This window comes from Rhamphochromis sp. 'chilingali', assembly GCF_963969265.1.
Source record: "Rhamphochromis sp. 'chilingali' genome assembly, chromosome: 13".
NCBI classification, from domain to species: domain Eukaryota; kingdom Metazoa; phylum Chordata; class Actinopteri; order Cichliformes; family Cichlidae; genus Rhamphochromis; species Rhamphochromis sp. 'chilingali'.
This window is the reverse complement of record NC_137940.1, coordinates 29,415,121-29,439,633: the sequence shown is the minus strand read 5'-3', so window position 1 is coordinate 29,439,633 and position 24,513 is coordinate 29,415,121. Positions and strand designations below refer to the sequence as shown.

Here is a 24,513-nt window from a genome sequence, read left to right as displayed (position 1 = left end):
GATGATTTTAAGTAAGGACCAGTATAGGTATGTATTTTATGTGCAAAATTTGTCACTGAGGACAATAGCGATAAAAGAGTTCTATCCACTTACTTAAGGATACGTGAGGTATTTCTTTCCCCTGAATTTCACCAGTTGAATTTTGTATTCATTTTTTAATAGTACTGAAGAAAGATTTAATTTTTCTGCTTTTACATAACAGTATATTAATCTAACACCCTACTTTGAATGGAACCGGCAACGCGCCACAGTATAGTTCAGCACTACAGACAGCGATAGCTGCTCTTGACATAGCTGCTCTCGTTACCAAAGATACCTGTAATTGTAACACCAACAGAAAGCGGAGGTTGACAAACGTAACCAGAAAATGTAACATAGTAATATCAAAAACTGTTCTCCTATTCACAAGAAACTATTCTGGTTATTGCAGCTTAGCTATAATATTGGTAATAGTATTGGTAATTAAAACCGTCTCAAAGGTAACTACAGTAAAAAATGAAAATGTAATCATGTTTTAAAGTACTTCATTTTCAAAAACACCACAATGCAAAGCGGGACATATACTACGTCATAATGATGACTGTTTTGCTGTAGTGTGATTTCAAGGAAACGGTAACACATGCAGCAATTGTATAACCTGAGTGTGACTAGATGAGTAACACTGCTACTGAGAACAAGCTACAAGCTAAGAACTGAATTAAAGTTGACTGGATCTCGAACAACCAATAGAAATTTAGTAATTTAACATTGTTCTAGTCTCTTCCCTCTTTCTCTCGGTTTACCCCATAAAAACTTGCTGATAACTTGCTCCAACAAATAATGGCATTAATCAATCATTGTGTTTCTTTAACATTCCTTCACCTGATAGCCTGATAGTTTTTTGGAACCATGGATAGCGATCACAGGCTCTCCCACATAACTTTAATTCCAAAAAGTAGCATATAAACAACTACCAAGAGAGACAGTAAAGGCTCCCAACACATGCTCAAAGAAATAAAAAGAAAGGGAAAAAATAAACAATCAGCACCAAGGGCAGCGAATAGTTCGCAAAACCACAAAGGATTGTTATTGTTATTGTTATTGTTATTATGGCTTTATAATTTATCAGTGAATATGATCTAAAAAACAGCACGAAAACAGCTGGTGTTTAGCACATTGAACAGAGTGGCTCGGGAAGCGTACAAACTCCACCCAGCCAGACGAACCCAAAGGTTCTTGCTTTGAAGTAATAGCGTGACCCACTGCACCATTATGCTACTTGCTGCCATTATAACTGATATTGTAAAGCAAGCCGAAAACGGAAAGGGAAAATGCTTTTACAAAAGGGTGTTAAGGTCTTACCTCTTCAGATGCTCTCCGCCTGTCGGGTAGAACTAATGTGTTTGCATGGCTACCCGGGACTATAGTAGATCCTATACTCATTCTGGGTCCAACGAGCATGTACCGCTTCTCTCCTGATCTATACTGGATGCTGTGACACAGTGTCCCATCATAATTAGTCTCTGGCAGATATTTAGAAGTATAGTCTGTGGATTTGGAGCACTGCATTGCAATCAGCACGATGATGCTGACGAGAAAAAGCACAGAAACTGCGCCCAAAGTTATCATGAGGTAAAATATGACATTACTGTCCTCATCATCTTTTGCTGCACTTTTAACATCAGAAGCTGCAAAAGCCTCTTTGGGCTCCACAAGTTTGACTATCACAGTAGCTGTTGCTGAGAGAGAAACGTTGCCGTTGTCTTTGACCAGTATGAGCAGTTTATGCTCAGCCTCGTCTGTCTCTGTGAATGAGCGAAGTGTTCTGATCTGTCCCGTATAGCGGTCCAAAGCAAAGAGACTGTGGTCAGTAACTTCCTGCAGTGAAAAGAGCAACCAGCCGTTATATCCTATATCAGCGTCATAGGCTCTGACTTTAGTCACCAAGTGTCCTGCGTTGACGTTTCGGGGAATCTCCTCCACACCTTGAGCAGAACCGTTGGAGCTGAGTGGATACAGGATGACTGGAGCGTTGTCGTTCTGATCCAGGATGAAGACGTTGACTGTGACGTTGTTGCTTAGTGACGGAGTTCCAGAATCTGAGGCAACAACTTGGAACTGGAAAGTTTTCAGCGTTTCAAAATCAAAACTTTTCAGCGCAGTGATTTGTCCATTGTCTGAATTCACACTTAGGAAAGACATTATATCATTTTTACTCCCTTCTCTCACAACGTGATATGAAATGGCTGCATTGTCGTTCAAGTCTTTATCTGTCGCGCTTACTGAAAATATTGGCTTTCCAGCAACGTTGTTTTCTGACAGGTAAACCTGTAGTGGATTCTGCGAGAATTGTGGGATGTTATCGTTTACATCTGATATTTGAATGCTAAGGGTTTTAAAAGTAGATAGTGGAGGCTCACCACAATCCGTGGCTTTCATTGTTATTTCATAATAAGACACTTTTTCTCGATCTAAAAGTCCCTTGGTTACAACTGAATATATATTTTCCTTATACGAAGGCTTTAATTCAAAAGGCACGTCTGAGATTATGCTTGTAATAATATTTCCGTTCACTCCGGAATCTCTATCTGTTACACTGAGTAGAGAAATAACTGTGCCAGGCTTGGAGTCCTCGGATACTGAATTTGATAGTGACGTGATTTCTATTTCTGGTGGATTGTCATTAACATCTGTGATTTTTATGATGACTCTGCACTCACCCGTCAGTGGGGGTGTTCCTTTATCGGACGCCTCAATATCAAGTTTGTAAACGTCATTTTCTTCATAGTCAATCAATCCCTCTACTATAATTTCCCCACTTAACTTGTCCAGTTCAAATATATCATACACTTTCTTCTTTAGAGTTTTTCCAAGGCTATATTCAACTGCTCCATTTAAGTTTTCATCTGGATCTGTCGCATTAATTTTAAATATTTTGGTGCCAACCAAAACGTTTTCTGGGACTGAAATTTCATAAATATCCTTACTAAACATTGGGCGATTGTCATTACTGTCTAGAACAATAACTGTAACATTTAGGGTTCCGGATCTTGGAGGTTTAGCCCCATCAACTGCTGTAACCACAAGCGAATGGTTGCATTTTTGCTCTCTGTCCAGCGACTTTTTTAGGACTAAAAATGGTATTTTGTCCTCGTCACTTTGGCGGACATCTAATTCAAAATGATCGTTTGGTGTTAAGGTGTAGGTATGAATGGAATTAAGTCCTGCATCAGGATCACGAGCGGTGTGTAGCTGGAACCGCCTTCCCGGCAGTGTATGTTCGGCTATTTCAAATCTCTGATTTCTTTCGGAGAAATTAGGAGAATGATCATTTACATCAGTAATTTCCACAACTACATAATGCATTTCCAGTGGGTTTTCAACAAGAATTTTAAGCTCCAGTAAGCATGCGCCACTTCCTTGACAGAGAACCTCTCTGTCGATTTTCTTGCGAACATAGAGAGCCCCATTGTCCTGGTTTACCTCAAAAAAGGCATCCGTATTTCCAGACACAACACGAAAACGTCGATCAGCCAAAGAATTGATGTCAAGGCCCAGATCTTTCGCAATATTTCCAACTACAGTTCCATCTGCAACCTCCTCTGGAACAGTATATCGTATCTGAGAAAAAGCCTCCTTCCCAAAAAGCAGCAATACGGCCACATGAAAAACAAACCAGTAACCCTTCATCGTTCGTGATCCTGTAGTGATCTTCATAGCTATTTAACAGTACCTACATACACAGAAGCTCCCTGAGTCGACAAACAGCAGGTTATAGCATATTTCTAAAATATAAACCGTCCATCAGCTGGTGGGTTTGGTTTTAATACGCGATTTCCCCTCCTCAATCTGAAACAAAAGCCTTGAAAGAGGAGGGACGGAGTCATTTTTTTCTTCCGATGTAAGAGTGACACCCAGAGGAGATGTGTTACAAAACGTGATTCATATGATACATATATTTTGTCTTCTCTATATGCTTTCTTTCCGCCTTACAAATTAAAGTGACTGTACCATTTTTTCCTGCCATAGAACTTAATGCAATCGAAGAAGCATTAGGAAACATGGATCTGATAGTACTCAGATTAATTCTATAGGGATGAATTTCATTTTGACATACTTTGATCGCAATGGGCATCAAGTAGTTATACAGAGTTTGTTTTACACAGCGAATGTAGATGTGTGTTAAAACAACAAAGCTGATGTATACTGCCCATAAATTGACTAATTCTAAATTTAAAGCTGGGAACGTGTAAGACCCACGCGTCACAACTATACATTTCTTAACTTTTTTTCAACTTTGTAAGGGAAACTTCTCAAAAGCTGAGACCAAAATAATTAAAAGGAAACGTGTATTTGTATTTGTATAGATGTTAAAATACCCCAGTAAGTACTGTTTCAGGGCGTCTGTTTGTGAAATAGAAATTAAACGAATTAAAAAATGATGGGCAACGTCTTACCTCTTCAGAAGGACGTCTCCTATCAGGAAGCACTAGAGTATTTGCATGGCTGCCAGATACTATAGTAGATCCTAGACTCATCCTGGGTCCAACTAGCATGTACCGCTTCTCTCCTGATCTGTACTGGATGCTGTGACACAGTGTCCCATCATAATTAGTCTCTGGCAGATATTTAGAAGTATAGTCTGTGGATTTGGAGCACTGCATTGCAATCAGCACGAAAATACTGACGAGAAAAAGCACAGAAACTGCTCCCAAAGTTACCATGAGGTAAAATATGACATTACTGTCCTCATCATCTTTTGCTGCACTTTTAACATCAGAAGCTGCAAAAGCCTCTTTGGGCTCCACAAGTTTGACAATCACAGTAGCTGTTGCTGAGAGGGAAACGTTGCCGTTGTCTTTGACCAGTATGAGCAGTTTATGCTCAGCCTCGTCTGTCTCTGTGAATGAGCGAAGTGTTCTGATCTGTCCTGTGTAGCGGTCCAAAGCAAAGAGACTATGGTCAGTCACTTCCTGCAGTGAAAATAGCAACCAGCCGTTATATCCTATATCAGCGTCATAGGCTCTGACTTTAGTCACCAAGTGTCCTGCGTTGACGTTTCGGGGAATCTCCTCCACACCTTGAGCAGAGCCGTTGGAGCTGAGTGGATACAGGATGACTGGAGCGTTGTCGTTCTGATCCAGAATGAAGACGTTGACTGTGACGTTGTTGCTTAATGACGGAGTTCCAGAATCTGAGGCAACGACTTGGAACTGGAAAGTTTTCAGCGTTTCAAAGTCAAAACTTTTCAGCGCAGTGATTTGTCCATTATCACTGTTTATATTCAGGGATGACATAACGTCATTTTGGCTCCCCTCTCTCATAATGTGATATGAAATGGCTGCATTGTCATTTAAGTCATTGTCTGAAGCGCTTACAGAAAATATAGACTTTCCAGCAGCGTTGTTTTCTACGAGATAAAACTCTAAAGGATTTTGTTTGAAATGTGGACTGTTGTCATTTACGTCTGATATCTCAATGCGCAGAGTTTTAAAAGTAGATAGTGGAGGTTCACCGCAGTCGGTGGCTTTTATTGTTATTTCATAATGGGACACCACCTCTCGATCCAAAACATCCTTAGTTACCACTGAGTATGTGTTTTCCTTATAAGAAGGTTTTAATTCAAAAGGGACTTCATTAATAATGCTTGATATTATTTTTCCATTCACACCGAAGTCTTTGTCTTTCACACTAAGAAGTGAAATAACGGTGCCAAGCTTGGAATCTTCAGGCACTGTGTTTGAAAGTGATGTAACTTCGATTTCAGGCGGGTTATCGTTGACATCTAGTACTTTTATAATTAGTCTACACTCGCCCATCAATGGAGGCGTTCCTTTATCCGATACCTCAACATCCAGTTCATACACGTTGTTTTCTTCATAGTCCACTACGCCTTTGACCGTAATTTCTCCACTTATTTTGTCCAGTTCAAAAATATCATAAACTTTCTGCCATAAAGTTTTTCCGAGAGTATATTCAACTTCTCCATTAGTACCGTCATCATAATCTGTCGCATTCATTCTAAATACTGATGCACCGACGGGTATGTTTTCTTTTATAGACAAGTGATAAATCTCCTGACTAAATATTGGACGATTGTCATTACTGTCCAGAACAGTTATGGTAACATTTAATGTGCCTGATCTTGGAGGTTTTCCTCCATCGACAGCTGTCATCACTAGCTTGTGTTCATTATTTTGTTCTCTATCTAGTGATTTCTTAAGCACTAAAAACGGTACCTTTCCTGCATCACTTTGACGGATATTTACTTCAAAATGTTCATTTGAGGTTATAGTATATGTACGAATAGAGTTTAATCCAGCATCGGGATCGCGAGCAGTGTGCAGCTGAAATCTCTTCCCTGGCAGTGTTTGTTCAGCTATTTCAAATGTCTGCTCTCTTGCAGGAAAACTAGGAGAATTATCATTTATGTCAGTAATTTCTACGATTATGTAGTGTATTTCCAAAGGGTTCTCTACAAGAATTTTTACCTCCATGCGGCAAGCACCGCTGCCCTGACAGAGTTCCTCTCTATCGATATTATTACTGACATACAATGCCCCACTATTCTGGTTTACCTCAAAAATACTGTCCTCACTTCCAGAGACAACACGGAACCGTCGGTCACCCAAAGAGGTTACATCAAGCCCGAGATCCTTCGCAACATTTCCAACAACAGTGCCATCGTCCACCTCCTCTGCAACAGAATATCTTATTTGAGCCAAAGCTTCTCTTCCGGAAAATAGCATCAACGCCAAATAAAAGGCAAACCGGGAGTAGTGACTTGTTGGAGTCTCCATCATTTTTCAACAGCATATAAATCCACAGGAGCTGTTAATGCCAAGAGCAATAACCGACTCGCTTACCGCCACATATTTACAAAACCAACAACAGGGTTTTGTCGGCTGGTATATTTGGTCCAAGTGCTTTGCTCAGCTCAGACAAAGGGTTTGCAAGGGGAGGGACAATGTTCTTAAAGGTTTTCTGATTTCATAGTGACACCCAGAGGCTGTGCTGAGAAAGAACCTCATATGCTGTTTTTTTTTTTCTTTTTCCCATTGATTGAATCCTCTTTTAGGCTTGAGAACTGAATTAAAGTTGACTGGCTCTCGAACAACAAATATAAATTTAGTATTTTAACATTTTCTAGTCTCTTCCCTCTTTCTCTCGATTTACCCCATAAAAACTTGCTGATAACTTGCTCCAACAGATAATGTCATTAATCAATCATTGTGTTTCTTTAACATTCCTTCACCTGATAGCCTGATAGTTTTTGGCACCATGGATAGCGATCACAGGATCTCCCACAGAACTTTAATCGCAAAAAGTGACATATAAACAACTACCAAGAGAGCCAGTAAAGGCACCCAACACATGCTCAAAGAAAAAAAAAAAAAAGGAAAAAAAAACAATCAGCACCAAGGGCAGCGAATAGTTCGCAAAACTACAAACGATTATTATTATTACTATTATTATTACTATTATTATTATTATTTGTACATGTATGGCTTTCTAGCTTATCAGTGAATGTGATCTAAAAAGAAACAGCAAGAAAACATAGCACATTGAACAGAGTGGCTCCGGAAGCGTACAAACTCCACCCAGCCAGACAAACCCAAACTTTCTTTCTTTGAAGTAATAGCGCGAACCACTGCACCATTATGCTACTTGCTGCCATTATAACTGATATTGTAATGCAAGCCGATAACGGAAAGGGAAAATGCTTTTACAAAAGGGTGTTAAGGTCTTACCTCTTCAGAAGGACGTCTCCTATCAGGAAGCACGAGAGTATTTGCATGGCTTCCTGGTACTATAGTAGATCCTATACTCATTCTGGGTCCAACTAGCATGTACCGCTTCTCCCCTGATCTGTACTGGATGCTGTGACACAGTGTCCCATCATAATTAGTCTCTGGCAGATATTTAGAAGTATAGTCTGTGGATTTGGAGCACTGCATCGCAATCAGCACGATGATGCTGATGAGAAAAAGTACAGAAACTGCGCCCAAAGATATCATGAGGTAAAATATGACATTACTGTCCTCAACATCTTTTGCTGCACTTTTAACATCAGAAGCTGCAAAAGCCTCTTTGGGCTCCACAAGCTTGACAATCACAGTAGCTGTTGCTGAGAGAGAAACGTTGCCGTTGTCTTTGACCAGTATGAGCAGTTTATGCTCATCCTCGTCTGTCTCTGTGAATGAGCGAAGTGTTCTGATCTGTCCTGTATAGCGGTCCAAAGCAAAGAGACTGTGGTCAGTCACTTCCTGGAGGGAAAAGAGCAACCAGCCGTTATATCCTATATCAGCGTCATAGGCTCTGACTTTAGTCACCAAGTATCCTGCGTTGACGTTTCGGGGAATCTCCTCCACACCTTGAGCAGAACCGTTGGAGCTGAGTGGATACAGGATGACTGGAGCGTTGTCGTTCTGATCCAGGATGAAGACGTTGACTGTGACATTGTTGCTTAGTGACGGAGTTCCAGAATCTGAGGCAACAACTTGGAACTGGAAAGTTTTCATTGTTTCAAAATCAAAACTGTTCAGCGCAGTAATTTGTCCGCTTTCGGGATGTATATTCACAAAGGATGCTATAACATTGCGGCCAGCTCCCCCCCTGAGTATTTGATAGGATACTGCTGCATTTTCATTGCAGTCTTTATCAAATGCACTGACAGAGAATATTGACGCGCCAGCCGCGTTATTTTCCGTCAAGTATAATTCTAGTGGATTATGTGAGAACTCCGGAATATTATCGTTCACATCTGACACCTGAATGTTGAACTTTTTAAAGGTGGAAAGAGGCGGCTCACCACAGTCTGTAGCTGTTATTGAAATGTCATAATGTGACACAGTTTCCCTATCTAGTGATTCTTTTGTTACTAACGAGTACATGTTTTCTTTAAATGACGGTTTTAATTCAAATGGTACATTTTCTGTTAGATGACATATGACTTTGCTATTTAAACCAGAATCAGCATCTGTAACAGTAATGAGAGCGACCACGGTACCCTGTTTTGAGTCCTCGGGGACTATGCTGGATATTGAAGTCACTTCTATTTCTGGTTTATTGTCATTGACATCTTGAATCTTTATTATAATTCTACAGTCAGTCGTCATCGGCGGCTGACCTTTGTCTGAGGCTTGGACATCTAAATTGTAAACACTGGCTGTCTCATAATCAATTTCTCCGATAACTCGAATTTCTCCCGTGAGTCTGTCTAAAGTAAATAGTCGCAACACACTGGAAGTAATATCACCCCCAAAAGTATACTCGACGTCCCCGTTAATACCCTCGTCTAGATCTGTTGCTTGGACTTTGATTATAGTCTTGTCTAATGGGGCATTTTCTTGCAATGTAACGGAATAAACCTCTTGAGAAAATACTGGTCTGTTATCGTTGTTATCAAGAACCTTTATAGTAAGGCTCAGATTTGCGGATTTTGGCGGCGTCCCCCCATCCATAGCGGTTAAAATCAAGCTATGGTTTGTTTTCCGCTCTCTGTCCAAGTTTCTCTGCAGTACGAGGAAAGGGATTTTATCTTCCCCTCTGTCTCGAATTTCAAGATGAAAATGATCGTTTTGACTGAGTTTATAAATCTGCACCGCATTTACTCCAACATCTCGGTCACGAGCGCCTGGTAACTGAAATCGTGCTCCTGGCAGTGTGGTCTCTGCTATTTCTATTACCTTTTCTTTCTCAGTAAAACTGGGTCTATTGTCGTTAGTATCTATTATTTCAACAGTAACATAGTGGACTTCAAGGGGGTTTTCAACAACAATTTTTAGATCTAATAAACAGGCAACATTTCTATCGCACAGCTGTTCCCTGTCCACATTTTCGTGAACATACAACGCCCCATTGTTCGGGTTTACCTCAAACAGCGTACCCTGGGCTCCAGACACAATACGAAAACGCCTGCTTATCAATGTACCGACATCGAGCCCCAGATCCTTCGCAACATTTCCAATAATAGCTCCCACTTTAACATCCTCTGGAGTCAAATATTTAATCTGAGCTAAAATCACCTGCACACAACAGAAGAGCGCGGCGAAAACCAGAGGATACGGCCAAGTTATCATTCTGCCTCTTTGTCCTTTGGAAAAATCATATGTAATAAAATCCACGCGTATTTTTCCACTTAGTAATCATCCAGTTTTCCTGAGATTTTACTCCAGACATCCGTTTTCGTGAAAAGAAAAATACACAGGCGAAACCCCAAACGTTGATATTCTTTGTGGCCGAGGTGACAACGCACACATTACAAGGGGCTGAGTGGAATTTCGCACTTCCTTATAGTAACACTGACACCCACAGGATCATTCAGCGCTTACATTTAGTAGGAAATGGGGAAAAACAGATTCGACTAAATAGAAACTTTTGTAATTTAATATATTAAAAGTTTTATTCAAATGGCTATCCGTGTGACAAGGGAAAAATATCCTAGGGCATCATCACAAGCACTAACTCTGTAATGTAGTAGTTAAAGAGCTTCAGTGTCCTGTGATAACCGAGCATAGTTAAATACCTTAATAAGAGCTTTTCAGCACCATGGACAGTGGAAAAGTCTTAAAATCACATCAATAACAACAGCGTGCTCGATTCTCTCTTCGATGACCAATAACCACGTCGGTATCGTGGGCAGGAATACAAAATATGTTTAGTGGTAACATTGCTAACACATTTACAATACAAATAGAAGGACATCACTCAAAACTACTAAGATGCCTCACCAATACCACGTGCCAGCACTTCCATTATCTTAAAAAACGACAGGGAGTCGTAAGGATTATCCAATAGGTGAGGCGAAATTAGGCAATTGCATTAAAATAATCATCGTGAATTTATCCTACCTCTTCAGATGGCCGTCTTCTGTCTGGCATCACCAGAGTATTTGTATGGCTTCCTGGTACTATAGTAGATCCTATACTCATTCTGGGTCCAACTAACATGTACTTCCTGTCTCCTGATCTGTACTGGATGCTGTGACACAGTGTCCCATCATAATTTGCTTCTTGTAAATATTTAGAAGTATAGTCTGTGGGTTTGGAGCACTGCATTGCAATCAGCACAATGATGCTGACGAGAAAAAGCACAGAAACTGCGCCCAAAGTTATCATCAGATAAAATATGACATTACTGTCCTCATCATCTTTTGCTGTACTTTTAACATCAGAAGCTGCAAAAGCCTCTTTGGGCTCCACAAGTTTGACAATCACAGTAGCTGTTGCTGAGAGAGAAACGTTGCCGTTGTCTTTGACCAGTATGAGCAGTTTATGCTCAGCCTCGTCTGTCTCTGTGAATGAGCGAAGTGTTCTGATCTGTCCTGTATAGCGGTCCAAAGCAAAGAGACTGTGGTCAGTCACTTCCTGGAGTGAAAAGAGCAACCAGCCGTTATATCCTATATCAGCGTCATAGGCTCTGACTTTAGTCACCAAGTGTCCTGCGTTGACGTTTTGGGGAATCTCCTCCACACCTTGAGCAGAACCGTTGGAGCTGAGTGGATACAGGATGACTGGAGCGTTGTCGTTCTGATCCAGGATGAAGACGTTGACTGTGACGTTGTTGCTTAGTGACGGAGTTCCAGAATCTGAGGCAACAACTTGGAACTGGAAAGTTTTCAGCGTTTCAAAATCAAAACTTTTCAGCGTGGAAATGTGTCCGTTATCACTGTTTATACTTAGTAATGACATAATGTCATTTTGGCTCCCCTCTTTCACAATTCGATATGAAATTGCTGCATTGTCACTTAAGTCTTTGTCTACTGCGCTTACGGAGAATATTGATTTCCCAGCAACGTTATTTTCGGACAGGTAAAAGTGTAGTGGATTTATGGGAAAATGTGGTCTGTTGTCATTTACATCTGCTACCTGGATGTTCAAAGTTTTAAAAGTAGATAAAGGGGGCTCTCCACAGTCGGTCGCTTTTATTGTCAATTCATATTGAGATACCTCCTCTCGGTCCAAAAGAACTTTAGTGACAACGGAATAAACGTTCTCTTTATATGATGGTTTTAATTCAAACGGTAAGTCTGAGGTTAGGCTGAGAATAATTTTCCCATTCACACCAGAATCTTTATCTCGCACACTGATGAGTGAAATCATTGTGCCGGGCTTTGAATCCTCAGACACTGTATTTGAAAGCGATGTGATTTCAATTTCTGGCGGATTATCATTGATGTCTTTTATCTTTATAATTAATCTGCACTCACCAGTTAATGGAGGTGTTCCTTTATCTGATGCCTCGATATCCAGTTTATAAACGTCGTTTTCTTCATAGTCCACTATTCCCTTTATTCTTATTTCCCCACTTATTTTATCCAGTTCAAATATATCATAGACTTTTTTCTTGAGTGTTTTTCCAAGGCTGTATACAATTTCACTACTGGAACCTTCATCTGGGTCTGTCGCATTCATTCTAAATATTGAAGTCCCTACTTGAACATTTTCATCTATTTCTATTTGGTAGCTCTCTTGACTAAATGTTGGACGGTTGTCATTTGTGTCAAGAACGATTATAGTAACATTTATGGTGCCTGATCGCGGAGGTTTTCCTCCATCAACTGCAGTGACAGTTAACGTGTATTTGTTGATTTTTTCTCTGTCCAACGATTTCTTCAGCACCAAAAATGGTATTATATCCTCATCGCTCTGTCGGATTGTTACTTCAAAATTTTCGTTTGAGGTTAAAGTATATGTACGAATTGCGTTAATTCCAGAATCGGGGTCCCGAGCAGTGTGCAGCTGAAATCGTCTTCCTGCCATGGTTTGTTCAAAAATTTCAAACCTCTGTTCTTTTTCGGGGAAAACAGGGGAGTGATCGTTAATATCAATAATTTCTACAACTACGTAGTGTATTTCCAAAGGGTTTTCTGCTATAATTTTTAGCTCCATTATGCATGCCCCACTGCCCAGGCAAAGCTCCTCTCTGTCGATTTTCTTAAACAAATATAGATCCCCGTTGTCCTGGTTTACATCAAAAAACGCATCCTTGGATTCAGACACAACACGGAACCGCCGGCTGGTCAAAGAGCTGATATCAAGACCGAGATCCTTTGCAACATTTCCGACAACAGTTCCATCTTTCACCTCTTCTGCAACAGAGTATCTTATTTCTGCCGAAGCCTCTTTCCCGAAAAACAGCAGCAAAGCTACATGGAGAATAAACCAGACCCCATTCCTTCCACGACTTCGTTTTTCGTTCTCCATTGTAATCAAACAAAAGATTTAAAAACAATGTTTGGACTACCTAGCTCATTGCCTGTTGTAATATAATGTATAAAGCGCGATTTGGAAAGATTGCGAGCTCGAGTCAAGCGTCTTCTCTGCTTATAGCAGTGGCAAACAAAAGCTTTGTGAGAGGATGGGTAAAGTGGTCTCCAGTTTGTCAATGTAATACTGACACCCAGAGGTTACTGGAGAAGTATATAGTCATAAATTACAGTGTTTAAAAAGAAACCGTTATTCCAACAATTAAATACGTTATCAGGGGGTTTAAATTTTGTTCCATATGTTGATTATGCTTCTGAATAAAGAAGATCAGCCCGGACCAACACTGTTCAGCAGCACATATTTGATTTAAGAAAAGTGCCGTTCAGCAAAGTAGCATGCAACATGTCTGGTAACGTGCAATTCCACCGGTTTTTCATGAGAATCGACCGCATTACCTAGACCCAGATTTGATTCAGTAGAAGCATTATGAATCACCATTTATCATAACCAAAATGTCAATGAAACTAACTTTAGTGTTAGCACTGTAGTCTTTAGCTATGATACTTTAGAATTGTGATTTCAAAAAAGAAAAGAAAATTTAGATGATATAAAAAGTCAAATTGATGGAAAAGAATGCACAAAAACATGTGACATCACACTTTAAAGCTCTTACCTCTTCAGAAGGACGTCTCCTATCAGGAAGCACAAGAGTATTTGCGTGACTTCCACGTACTATAGTAGATCCTATACTCATTCTGGGTCCAACTAGCATGTACCGCTTCTCTCCTGATCTGTACTGGATGCTGTGACACAGTGTCCCATCATAATTGGTCTCTGGCAGATATTTAGAAGTATAGTCTGTGGATTTGGAGCACTGCATTGCAATCAGCACGATGATGCTGACGAGAAAAAGCACAGAAACTGCGCCCAAAGTTATCATGAGGTAAAATATGACATTACTATCCTCAGCATCTTTTGCTGCACTTTTAACATCAGAAGCTGCAAAAGCCTCTTTGGGCTCCACAAGTTTGACAATCACAGTAGCTGTTGCTGAGAGAGAAACGTTGCCGTTGTCTTTGACCAGTATGAGCAGTTTATGCTCAGCCTCGTCTGTCTCTGTGAATGAGCGAAGTGTTCTGATCTGTCCTGTATAGCGGTCCAAAGCAAAGAGACTGTGGTCAGTCACTTCTTGGAGTGAAAAGAGCAACCAGCCGTTATATCCTATATCAGCGTCATAGGCTCTGACTTTAGTCACCAAGTGTCCTGCGTTGACGTTTCGGGGAATATCCTGCACACCTTGAGCAGAACCATTGGAGCTGAGTGGATACAGGATGACTGGAGCATTGTCGTTCTGATCCAGGATGAAGACGTTGACTGTGACGTTGTTGCATAGTGACGGAGTTCCAGAATCTGAGGCAACAACTTGGAACTGGAAAGTTTTCAGTGTTTCAAAGTCAAAACTTTTCAGCGCAGTGATTTGTCCATTATCCGAATTAATATTTAAAAATGCTGCGTTTTTCTGTTGACTGCTTTCCTCTCTGATTATACGATAAGTTAAAGCCGCGTTTTCATTCAAATCTTTATCTGAGGCAGAAACTGAAAATATTGGCTTCCCAGGCTCGTTATTTTCTACCAGGTAAAGTTCAACTGGATTCTGTGCAAATTGCGGCGCATGATCATTCACGTCTGACACATCAATACTCAAAGTTCTGGATGTGGACAGAGGAGGAACGCCACAGTCTGTAGCTGTTATTGTGACGTCGTAATGGGAAACTGATTCTCGGTCTAATTTATGTTTAATAACTAAAGAGTACATGTTATCTTGAAATGACGGTTTTAAATCGAATGGCACATTGTCTGAAAGACTACATATTACTTTACCGTTTAAACCCGCGTCTTGGTCTGTAATACTGATCAAAGCCACCACGGTCCCAGGTTTAGAGTCTTCTGATACAATCTTTGACAAAGATGTCACCTCTATCTCAGGTTTATTATCATTTACGTCCAATACATTGATAATCACCCTGCAGTTAGTGCTCATCGGAGGTTGTCCTTTGTCAGTGGCGTGGACGTCCAACTTGTATACCTCCATATTCTCAAAGTCAATTCCGCCTTTCACTCGAATTTCACCAGTGTCCTTATCTAGGCTAAATGTATCATACAATTTAGTGTTAAGTTCGCCACCAAAAAAGTATTCAATCTTTCCGTTTACACCCTCGTCCAGATCAGTTGCATTTACCGTAGTTACACTAGTATCCCTATCAACATTTTCAGGTATTGTAACTGAATATAATTCTTGGTTAAATGTAGGGTGGTTATCATTTGAATCGAGGACTATGACTGTGACATTAAGAGTCCCCGTTCTCGGTGGATTTCCGCCATCAACTGCTGTCAGTATCAGTTTGTGTGCATTCTCCTTTTCCCGATCCAGAGACTTCTGTAAAACTAAAAATGGTACCTTGTCCTCTCCCATCTCTCTAATTTGTAAACGAAAATGATCGTTATGGTTTAATTTGTACATGCGTACAGTATTAGTAACAACATCTGGGTCCCGTGCGGCTGGCAACTGGAAACGTTTTCCTTGAAGAGTGGATTCAGGAATTTCTACTATTTTTTCTTCATCAGTGAAGCTGGGCGAATTATCATTTACATCTATGATTTCCACTCCTACATAATGTATTTCCATGGGGTTCTCAGCTACCAGTTTTAGGTTTTTAATACATGGATGTATTCTTTCGCACAGCTCCTCTCGGTCGATATTTCCGTGAACATACAGAACGCCATTGTTCGAATTTACTTCAAACTGAGCATCTTCAGCTCCAGAAACAATACGAAACCGTCGTTCCTCCAGTGAACTGATATCCAGTCCCAGATCCTTTGCCACATTCCCAACAACACTTCCTACCTTTACTTCCTCTTGAATCGAATATTTTATCTGAGCTGAAACCCGCTCCACACAGCTGAGCATCAGAGAAAAGCTGATAGCAAGCCACCAGCACTGCGTTCCTCGTCTTTGTCCTCCTGCCTCCATCGTGTTAGATAACAAATACTGTATCTACCCACAGGTATTTATCGTTAAGAAGCTAGAATAAATCACAAAATATCCCGTCTGTAATGCTTCCCATTTTCCCTCGTATTCATGGAAAAATCACGGCTACCCTTGTTTCTCTGGACGATACCGTCTCCTCTCTGGCAACCAGAACAAAACCTCTATGGAAGGGGCAGGGCCACTATTGTAACATATTAGTGTGATGCAGATATGACACTGACACCTTGTGGACTGAACATCTTGTTACTCATTGTTGAAGCAATCAGCTACATGTGTTACACAAATATGTTTCCAACATGTAGTCTGATCACTAAAAATTAACAGTCTTTCTTACTGAACATTTTTTTTGTTTGCTGTTTCTTTGTTATTTGTACAGCAATATGTTCAAATGATGGAGTACTTTTGCAGTTTCTGGAGCCCTTTTTGTTTATGGTAAATGGTAAATGGCCTGTATTTGTATAGCGCTTTACTAGTCCCTAAGGGACCCAAAGCGCTTTACACAACCTGTCATCCACCCATTCACACACACATTCACGCACTGGTGATGGCAAGCTACATTGTAGCCACAGCCGCCCTGACAGAGGCGAGGCTGCCGGACACTGGCGCCACCGGACCCTCTGACCACCACCAGTAGGCAACGAGTAAAGTGTCTTGCCCAAAGACACAACGACCGAGACTGTCCAAGCCGGGGCTCGAACCGGCAACCTTCCGATTACAAGGCAAACTCCCAACTCTTGAGCCACGATCATCTTAGTATTTTTGTGACATTTAGTAAACAGACTAATATATCATGCAGGGCTAACTGCAACAGAGAACTCTATTTGTTATTGTGGCATTATTGTTTAGTAACGCAGTAGTTGCCAAATGCGCACTCTGTTTCCTTAACAAAAATGTGACTTAGAAAAAATTACACTCAGACTGGATGAAAATAAAAGATAGAATGACTCAAGTAAATGTAAGGGCTGTGTTAATCACTTTCACAGTGCAAATGAATAAATGTGAAACCATCAGATTTGAACTTGAACACCACCACTAGCTGACTAAACGTGATCTCTTATCAGAACCACGGACAGCGCTTGAGAATACCGCTGTTTCCCCCATAGTTTCCCGATATATTGGTCATCTTTCTTATTTATTGTGGGTTTTTTATGAAGCAATTTCCGCCTTATTAACAATTTATGTTCCAAAAATTTGTGCCACTAGTTATGATAATGGGTAGCCTCGCGAGACAACTTTTAGAGGTAGCAACTAAAAAACTTTATAATTCAGTTACAAAAAATAAAAATACAAATCAAAAACCTTTAGCACATTTCTTCCATGTTCTAAACACTAATCATATTATATGTTTAAAAGGAAAAATGATTCTGGTAGAAAGAATTTTCATCTTTATAATCTTTGCAAGCAAAAAGACCTTCAATTTAAATCAAGATATGTTCTTACCTCTTGAGAAGGACGCCTCCTGTCAGGGAGTACGAGAGTATTTGCGTGACTTCCAGGTACTATAGTAGATCCTATACTCATTCTGGGTCCAACTAGCATGTACCGCTTCTCTCCTGATCTGTACTGGATGCTGTGACACAGTGTCCCATCATAATTAGTCTCTGGCAAATATTTAGAAGTATAGTCTGTGGATTTGGAGCACTGCATTGCAATCAGCACGATGATGCTGACGAGAAAAAGCACAGAAACTGCGCCCAAAGTTATCATCAGATAAAATATGACATTACTGTCCTCATCATCTTTTGCTGCACTTTTAACATCAGAAGCTGCAAAAGCCTCTTTGGGCTCCACAAGCTTGACAATCACAGTAGCTGTTGCTGAGAGAGAAACGTTGCCGTTGTCTTTGACTAGTATGAGCAGTTTTTGCTCAGCCTCGTCTGTCTCTGTGAATGAGCGAAGTGTTCTGATCTGTCCTGTGTAGCGGTCCAAAGCAAAGAGACTGTGGTCAGTTACTTCCTGCAGTGAAAAGAGCAACCAGCCGTTATATCCTATATCAGCGTCATAGGCTCTGACTTTAGTCACCAAGTGTCCTGCGTTGACGTTTCGGGGAATCTCCTCCACACCTTGAGCAGAACCGTTGGAGCTGAGTGGGTACAGGATGACTGGAGCGTTGTCGTTCTGATCCAGGATGAAGACGTTGACTGTGACATTGTTGCTTAGTGACGGAGTTCCAGAATCTGAGGCAACAACTTGGAACTGGAAAGTTTTCAGCGTTTCAAAATCAAAACTTTTAAGGGCAGTGATTTGTCCATTTTCTGAATTAATATTTAAAAATGCTGCGTTTTTCTGTTGACTGCTTTCCTCTCTGATTATACGATAAGTTAAAGCCGCGTTTTCATTCAAATCTTTATCTGAGGCAGAAACTGAAAATATCGGCTTTCCAGGCTCGTTATTTTCTACCAGGTAAAGTTCAACTGGATTCTGTGCAAATTGTGGCGCATTATCATTCACGTCTGACACATCAATACTCAAAGTTCTGGATGTAGACAGAGGAGGCACGCCACAGTCTGTAGCTGTTATCGTGACGTCGTAATGGGAAACTGATTCTCGGTCTAATTTATGTTTAATAACTAAGGAGTACATGTTGTCTTGAAATGACGGTTTTAAATCAAATGGGATATTGTCTGAAAGACTACATATTACTTTACCGTTTAAACCCGCGTCTTGGTCTGTAATACTGATCAAAGCCACCACAGTCCCAGGTTTGGAATCTTCTGATACAATCTTTGACAAAGATGTTACCTCTATTTCAGGTTTATTATCATTTACGTCCAAGACACTGATGATTACTGTGCAATCCGCACTCATCGGAGGTTGTCCTTTGTCCGTGGCGTGGACGTCCAACTTAAAAATATCAGTTTTCTCAAAGTCAATTTCCCCATTGATTCGAAGCTCACCAGTGTCCTTATCCATATTAAAAATCTCATATAAATTACCCTTAAGTTCTTCACCAAAAAAGTATTCAATTTGTCCATTTAGTCCCTCATCCAGGTCAGTCGCATTTAGCTTAATTACAAACACACCCGCATCTGTATTCTCACGTACTGTAGCGTAATAAACTTCTTGACTAAATGTAGGGTGGTTATCATTCGAATCGAGGACTATGACTGTGACATTAACAGTCCCTGATCTCGGTGGATTTCCGCCGTCAATTGCTGTTAGTATCAGTTTGTGTTCACTTTCCTTTTCCCGATCCAGAGACTTCTGTAAAACTAAAAATGGTACCTTGTCCTCTCCTCTCTCTCGAATTTGTAAACTAAAATGATCGTTATGGTTTAATTTGTACATACGCACAGTATTAGTAACAACATCTGGATCATGCGCAGTTGGCAATTGAAACCGTCTGCCTGTTATAGTGGATTCAGACATTTCCAATATTTTTTCATATTCTTGAAAACTGGGGGAATTATCATTTACATCCATGATTTCCACGCCCACATGATGTATTTCCATAGGGTTCTCAGCTACCAATTTTAGGTTTTTGATACATGGATGTATTCTTTCGCACAGCTCCTCTCGGTCGATATTTCCGTGAACATACAGCGCGCCATTGTTCGGATTTACTTCAAACTGAGCATCTTCAGCTCCAGAAACAATACGAAACCGTCGTTTCTCCAGTGAACTGATATCCAGTCCCAGATCCTTTGCCACATTCCCAACAACACTTCCTACCTTTACTTCCTCTGGAACTGAATATTTTATTTGAGCTGATACCCGCTCCACACAGCTGAGCATCAGAGAAAAGCTGATAGCAACCCACCAACACTGCGTTCCTCGTCTTTGTCCTCCTGCCTCCATCGTTGTCGTTTAGATAATAAATACTGTATCCACTCAGAGGTGTTTACCGTAAAGGAAGTAGCCTAAATCAACACTTCTTCCCATATTCCCTTGTATTCATGGAAAAATCACGGTTACACTTGTTTCTGTCTGAGGTATCGTCTCCTCTCTGCCAACCAGAACAAAACCTCTGTGGAAGGGGCAGGGCCAGAGCTAAAACATATTAGTTTGATGCAGATATGACACTGACACCTTGTGGACTGAACATCTTGTGACTCATTGTTAGAGCAAACATCTACATGTAATATACAAGTATGTTTCCAAATGTGTCCCAGTCACTATTAAAACAAGTCTAAAAATGTTTTCTTAAGAATTTTTTGTACCGTGATGGATTTAATTTGTCACATATTTCAGAGTCTCAGGAATAAAATTTCATGTATTTTTGCGTCATATGATGATCAGCTGATAGACGCGTACAGTATATCATAATGACTAATTGCAACAGGGAATTCTGATATTTGTCAGTATTACATTAATGCTGTGTAATGATGCAGGATTAGCCAAACGCACAAGTGATTCTGATAAAACTGCGCGCAGACTGGATGAAAAATAATCGAGGACACAGCACACGCGAGTTTCAGGCTTGTACTGCTAAGTTTCACGTTTCAGATGAATTAACAGGATCCCATTCGAACAGTGGATAGGTATATTACTATTTCCACGACGCAGTAATATGTAACACAATTAGTGATTTCTAATAAGTGTGATAGAAAACATAGGATTGGCGCTAAATACAAAAAGGTCTGAAACGAAAAACAGATTTGAACTTGAAGACCACGAGTTTATGTCTGAAGGTCACCTGTCCATGGACAACGCTAATGAATATGCATGTGTTTTGCCACAGTTTCCCAATCTGAGTGGCGTGACCTTCTTTATTTAGTTACTTATCTTTTCTAAACTATTCTTTCCCTATGCATACGTGGATATCCCAGCAATTAGTGCAGTGTCAAAAGACTACAGAATATAATGGGCAGTCTTTCAAAATGATGGTGATAACAACTAAAATACTGTTTGAAAATAAAGTGTGTAAAACAAAAAGAAGAGAGGAATGAAATAAAACGATTAAAAACCTTAAATACATTTCCATCTGTTTCAAAAGTTAATGATACATCGTAAAGGAAACTTCGTCTTGACAACCAAAATAACCTTGATTTAAAATCGCACAATGGACCTACCTCCTCAGAAGGACGTCTCCTGTCAGGGAGTACGAGAGTATTTGCGTGACTTCCAGGTACTATAGTAGATCCTATACTCATTCTGGGTCCAACTAGCATGTACCGCTTCTCTCCTGATCTGTACTGGATGCTGTGACACAGTGTCCCATCATAATTAGTCTCTGGCAGATATTTAGAAGTATAGTCTGTGGATTTGGAGCACTGCATTGCAATCAGCACTACGATGCTGACGAGAAAAAGTACAGAAACTGCGCCCAAAGTTATCATGAGGTAAAATATGACATTACTGTCCTCATCATCTTTTGCTGTACTTTTAACATCAGAAGCTGCAAAAGCCTCTTTGGGCTCCACAAGTTTGACAATCACAGTAGCTGTTGCTGAGAGAGAAACGTTGCCGTTGTCTTTGACCAGTATGAGCAGTTTATGCTCAGCCTCGTCTGTCTCTGTGAATGAGCGAAGTGTTCTGATCTGTCCTGTATAGCGGTCCAAAGCAAAGAGACTGTGGTCAGTCACTTCCTGCAGTGAAAAGAGCAACCAGCCGTTATATCCTATATCAGCGTCATAGGCTCTGACTTTAGTCACCAAGTGTCCTGCGTTGACGTTTCGTGGAATCTCCTCCACACCTTGAGCAGAGCCGTTGGAGCTGAGTGGATACAGGATGACTGGAGCGTTGTCGTTCTGATCCAGGATGAAGACGTTGACTGTGACGTTGTTGCTTAGTGACGGAGTTCCAGAATCTGAGGCAACAACTTGGAACTGGAAAGTTTTCAGCGTTTCAAAATCAAAACTTTTCAGCGCAGTGATTTGTCCATTATCCGAATTAATATTTAAAAATACTGCGTTTTTCTGTTGACTGCTTTCCTCTCTGATTATACGATAAGTTAAAGCCGCGTTTTTATTCAAATCTTTATCTGAGGCAGAAACTGAAAATATCGGCTTTCCAGGCTCGTTATTTTCTACCAGGTAAAGTTCAACTGGATTCTGTGCAAATTGTGGCGCATTATCATTCACGTCTGACACATCAATACTCAAAGTTCTGGATGTAGACAGAGGAGGCACGCCACAGTCGGTTGCTGTTATCGTGACGTCGTAATGGGAAACTGATTCTCGGTCTAATTTATGTTTAATAACTAAAGAGTACATGTTATCTTGAAATGACGGTTTTAAATCAAATGGCACATTGTCTGAAAGACTACATATTACTTTACCGTTAAAACCCGCGTCTTGGTCTGTAATACTGATCAAAGCCACCACAGTCCCAGGTTTGGAATCTTCTGATACAATCTTTGACAAAGATGTTACCTCTATCTCAGGTTTATTATCATTTACGTCAAGCACCTTGATAATCACCCTGCAGTCGGTACTCATCGGAGGTTGTCCTTTGTCTGTGGCGTGTACATCTAGTTTATAAACATCCACCGTCTCAAAGTCAATGTTTCCTTTTACTCGAATTTCACCAGTGTTTTTATCTAAGCTAAACAGTTCATAAATCTTTCGGTCAAGTTGACCACCGAAAACGTACTCTATTTCTCCGTTTGAACTTTCGTCCAAATCAGTTGCATTTACGGTAATTACACATGTATTCACCTCTACATTTTCGTGTATTGTTACTGAATACACTTCTTGACTAAATGTAGGGTTATTGTCATTTGAATCCAGGACTATGACTGTGACATTAAGAGTCCCTGATCTCGGTGGATTTCCTCCGTCAATTGCTGTCAGGATCAGTTTGTGTTTATTTTCCTTTTCTCGATCCAAAGCCTTCTGTAAAACTAAGAATGGTATCTTGTCCTCTCCCCTCTCTCGAATTTGTAAACTAAAATGATCGTTATTGATCAATTTGTACATCCGTACTGTATTAGTAACAACATCTGGATCATGTGCAGCTGGCAACTGAAATCGTTTACCTGGGAAAGTAGACTCTGAAATCTCCAGTATGCTTTCTTCCTCTTGAAAGCTGGGTGAATTATCATTTACGTCTATGATTTCCACTCCTACATAATGTACTTCCATGGGATTCTCAGCTACCATTTTTAGGTTTATCAGACAAGGAGAAATGCTTTTGCATAGCTCTTCTCTGTCAATGTTCTCTTGAACAGAGAGGACGCCATTTCTCGGATTTACTAGAAATTGATTATTTTCAGCCCCAGAGACAATACGAAACTGTCTTTCCTCTAGTGAACTGATGTCCAGTCCCAGATCTTTTGCCACATTCCCAACAACACTTCCTACCGTTACTTCCTCTGGAACTGAATATTTTATCTGAGCTGTAACCCGCTCCACACAGCTGAGCATCAGAGAAAAGCTGAGAGCAAACCACCAGCACTGCGTTCCTCGTCTTTGTCCTCCTGGCTCCATCGTTTCGCTTTATGTTTCCAATTATATACCCACTTAAAAGTCCTTTGAGCAAAGGAAGTAGTTTAAATAACAAAATATCCAGTGCGAAATGTGTTGCAGATTCCAAACAAACCGATGTATTAATCACGGCTACACTTGTTTCTGTGGAAGGTACCGTCTCCTCTCTGTCGACCAGAACAAAAACTGTATAGAAGGGGCAGGGCCAGCACTAAAATATACCAGTGTGATGCTGATATGACACTGACACCTTGTGGACTGAACATATGAGTATATGTTGATAAACAAAACTACCACATAAACTGCAACATCAGCCCGTCTGCAAGTTGTCGCTTCGTGTCTAGAAAATTGTTCTAATTTTTGCTAGTAACGTATGTGTTTCAAAGTAATACATCCGAATAACAATTTACTTCTACGAATTAAAGGCAGCAAATTTTCAGTTTTTTTCAAAAGAGTATGTTGATCAGTTAACCCACTTCAAGGCTGTCATATCATCGTCCCTAATCGTAGTAGTCAACATCTTATTTGTATTAGTATATCCAAGTGTTGTATTTTTCTTTAGGTCAAAGCAATTTAGCTTCGTGTGCGATTATTTCTCTAAAAGAAAAAAGTGTGATTTTGACAAAATTGAATGATGATTGAGTGAAACGATGACAGGGTTTGAAGGTAATTAACAACATTTTTTCCAAGGAAAACAAATAAGAATCAACTACAAGGGACCTATGGATTTCTAATAAAAACAAACAAACAAACAAACTCATAGACGCCTAAATCAATATAGCTACTGAATCGTGTAATTTAATCCCTAAATAAACACGCGACATTTTTAGTAAAAAAAAACAAAAAACAACAACACAGAGAATCGAATTCTCATATTATGAAGAAAACAAACTAACTTAAATTTCAG

The 24,513-nt window shown here is 40.2% G+C and overlaps 5 protein-coding genes across 5 annotated transcripts; all 5 read right to left on the bottom strand.

Moving 5' to 3' along the window:
* Positions 1-1,094: 1,094 nt before the first annotated feature.
* Positions 1,095-10,061, bottom strand: LOC308408792 (protocadherin alpha-2-like; the record flags this gene model as incomplete). The annotated part of the gene is made up of 3 exons (XM_080901201.1): positions 1,095-1,118; positions 1,342-1,434; positions 7,731-10,061. 3 exons carry the CDS (start codon positions 10,059-10,061, stop codon positions 1,095-1,097), a joined length of 2,448 nt encoding a protein of 815 aa, XP_080757327.1.
* On the bottom strand, positions 3,765-6,782 carry LOC308408510 (protocadherin alpha-3-like; the record flags this gene model as incomplete). The annotated part of the gene is made up of 2 exons (XM_080900823.1): positions 3,765-3,842; positions 4,437-6,782. The coding sequence occupies 2 exons, from the start codon at positions 6,780-6,782 to the stop codon at positions 3,765-3,767; spliced, it is 2,424 nt and encodes an 807-aa protein (XP_080756949.1).
* A 637-nt stretch (positions 10,062-10,698) lies between the features above and the next one.
* On the bottom strand, positions 10,699-16,221 carry LOC308408790 (protocadherin alpha-8-like; the record flags this gene model as incomplete). Its single annotated transcript, XM_080901199.1, has 3 exons — positions 10,699-10,740; positions 10,833-10,994; positions 13,864-16,221. The coding sequence occupies 3 exons, from the start codon at positions 16,219-16,221 to the stop codon at positions 10,699-10,701; spliced, it is 2,562 nt and encodes an 853-aa protein (XP_080757325.1).
* A 1,431-nt stretch (positions 16,222-17,652) lies between these two features.
* Positions 17,653-20,037, bottom strand: LOC308408789 (protocadherin alpha-8-like; the record flags this gene model as incomplete). The annotated part of the gene is made up of 1 exon (XM_080901198.1): positions 17,653-20,037. The coding sequence occupies one exon, from the start codon at positions 20,035-20,037 to the stop codon at positions 17,653-17,655; it is 2,385 nt and encodes a 794-aa protein (XP_080757324.1).
* Positions 20,038-21,011: 974 nt separating this feature from the next.
* LOC308408506 (protocadherin alpha-8-like) lies at positions 21,012-23,609 on the bottom strand (the record flags this gene model as incomplete). The annotated part of the gene is made up of 2 exons (XM_080900819.1): positions 21,012-21,083; positions 21,252-23,609. 2 exons carry the CDS (start codon positions 23,607-23,609, stop codon positions 21,012-21,014), a joined length of 2,430 nt encoding a protein of 809 aa, XP_080756945.1.
* Between the last annotated feature and the right edge of the window lie 904 nt (positions 23,610-24,513).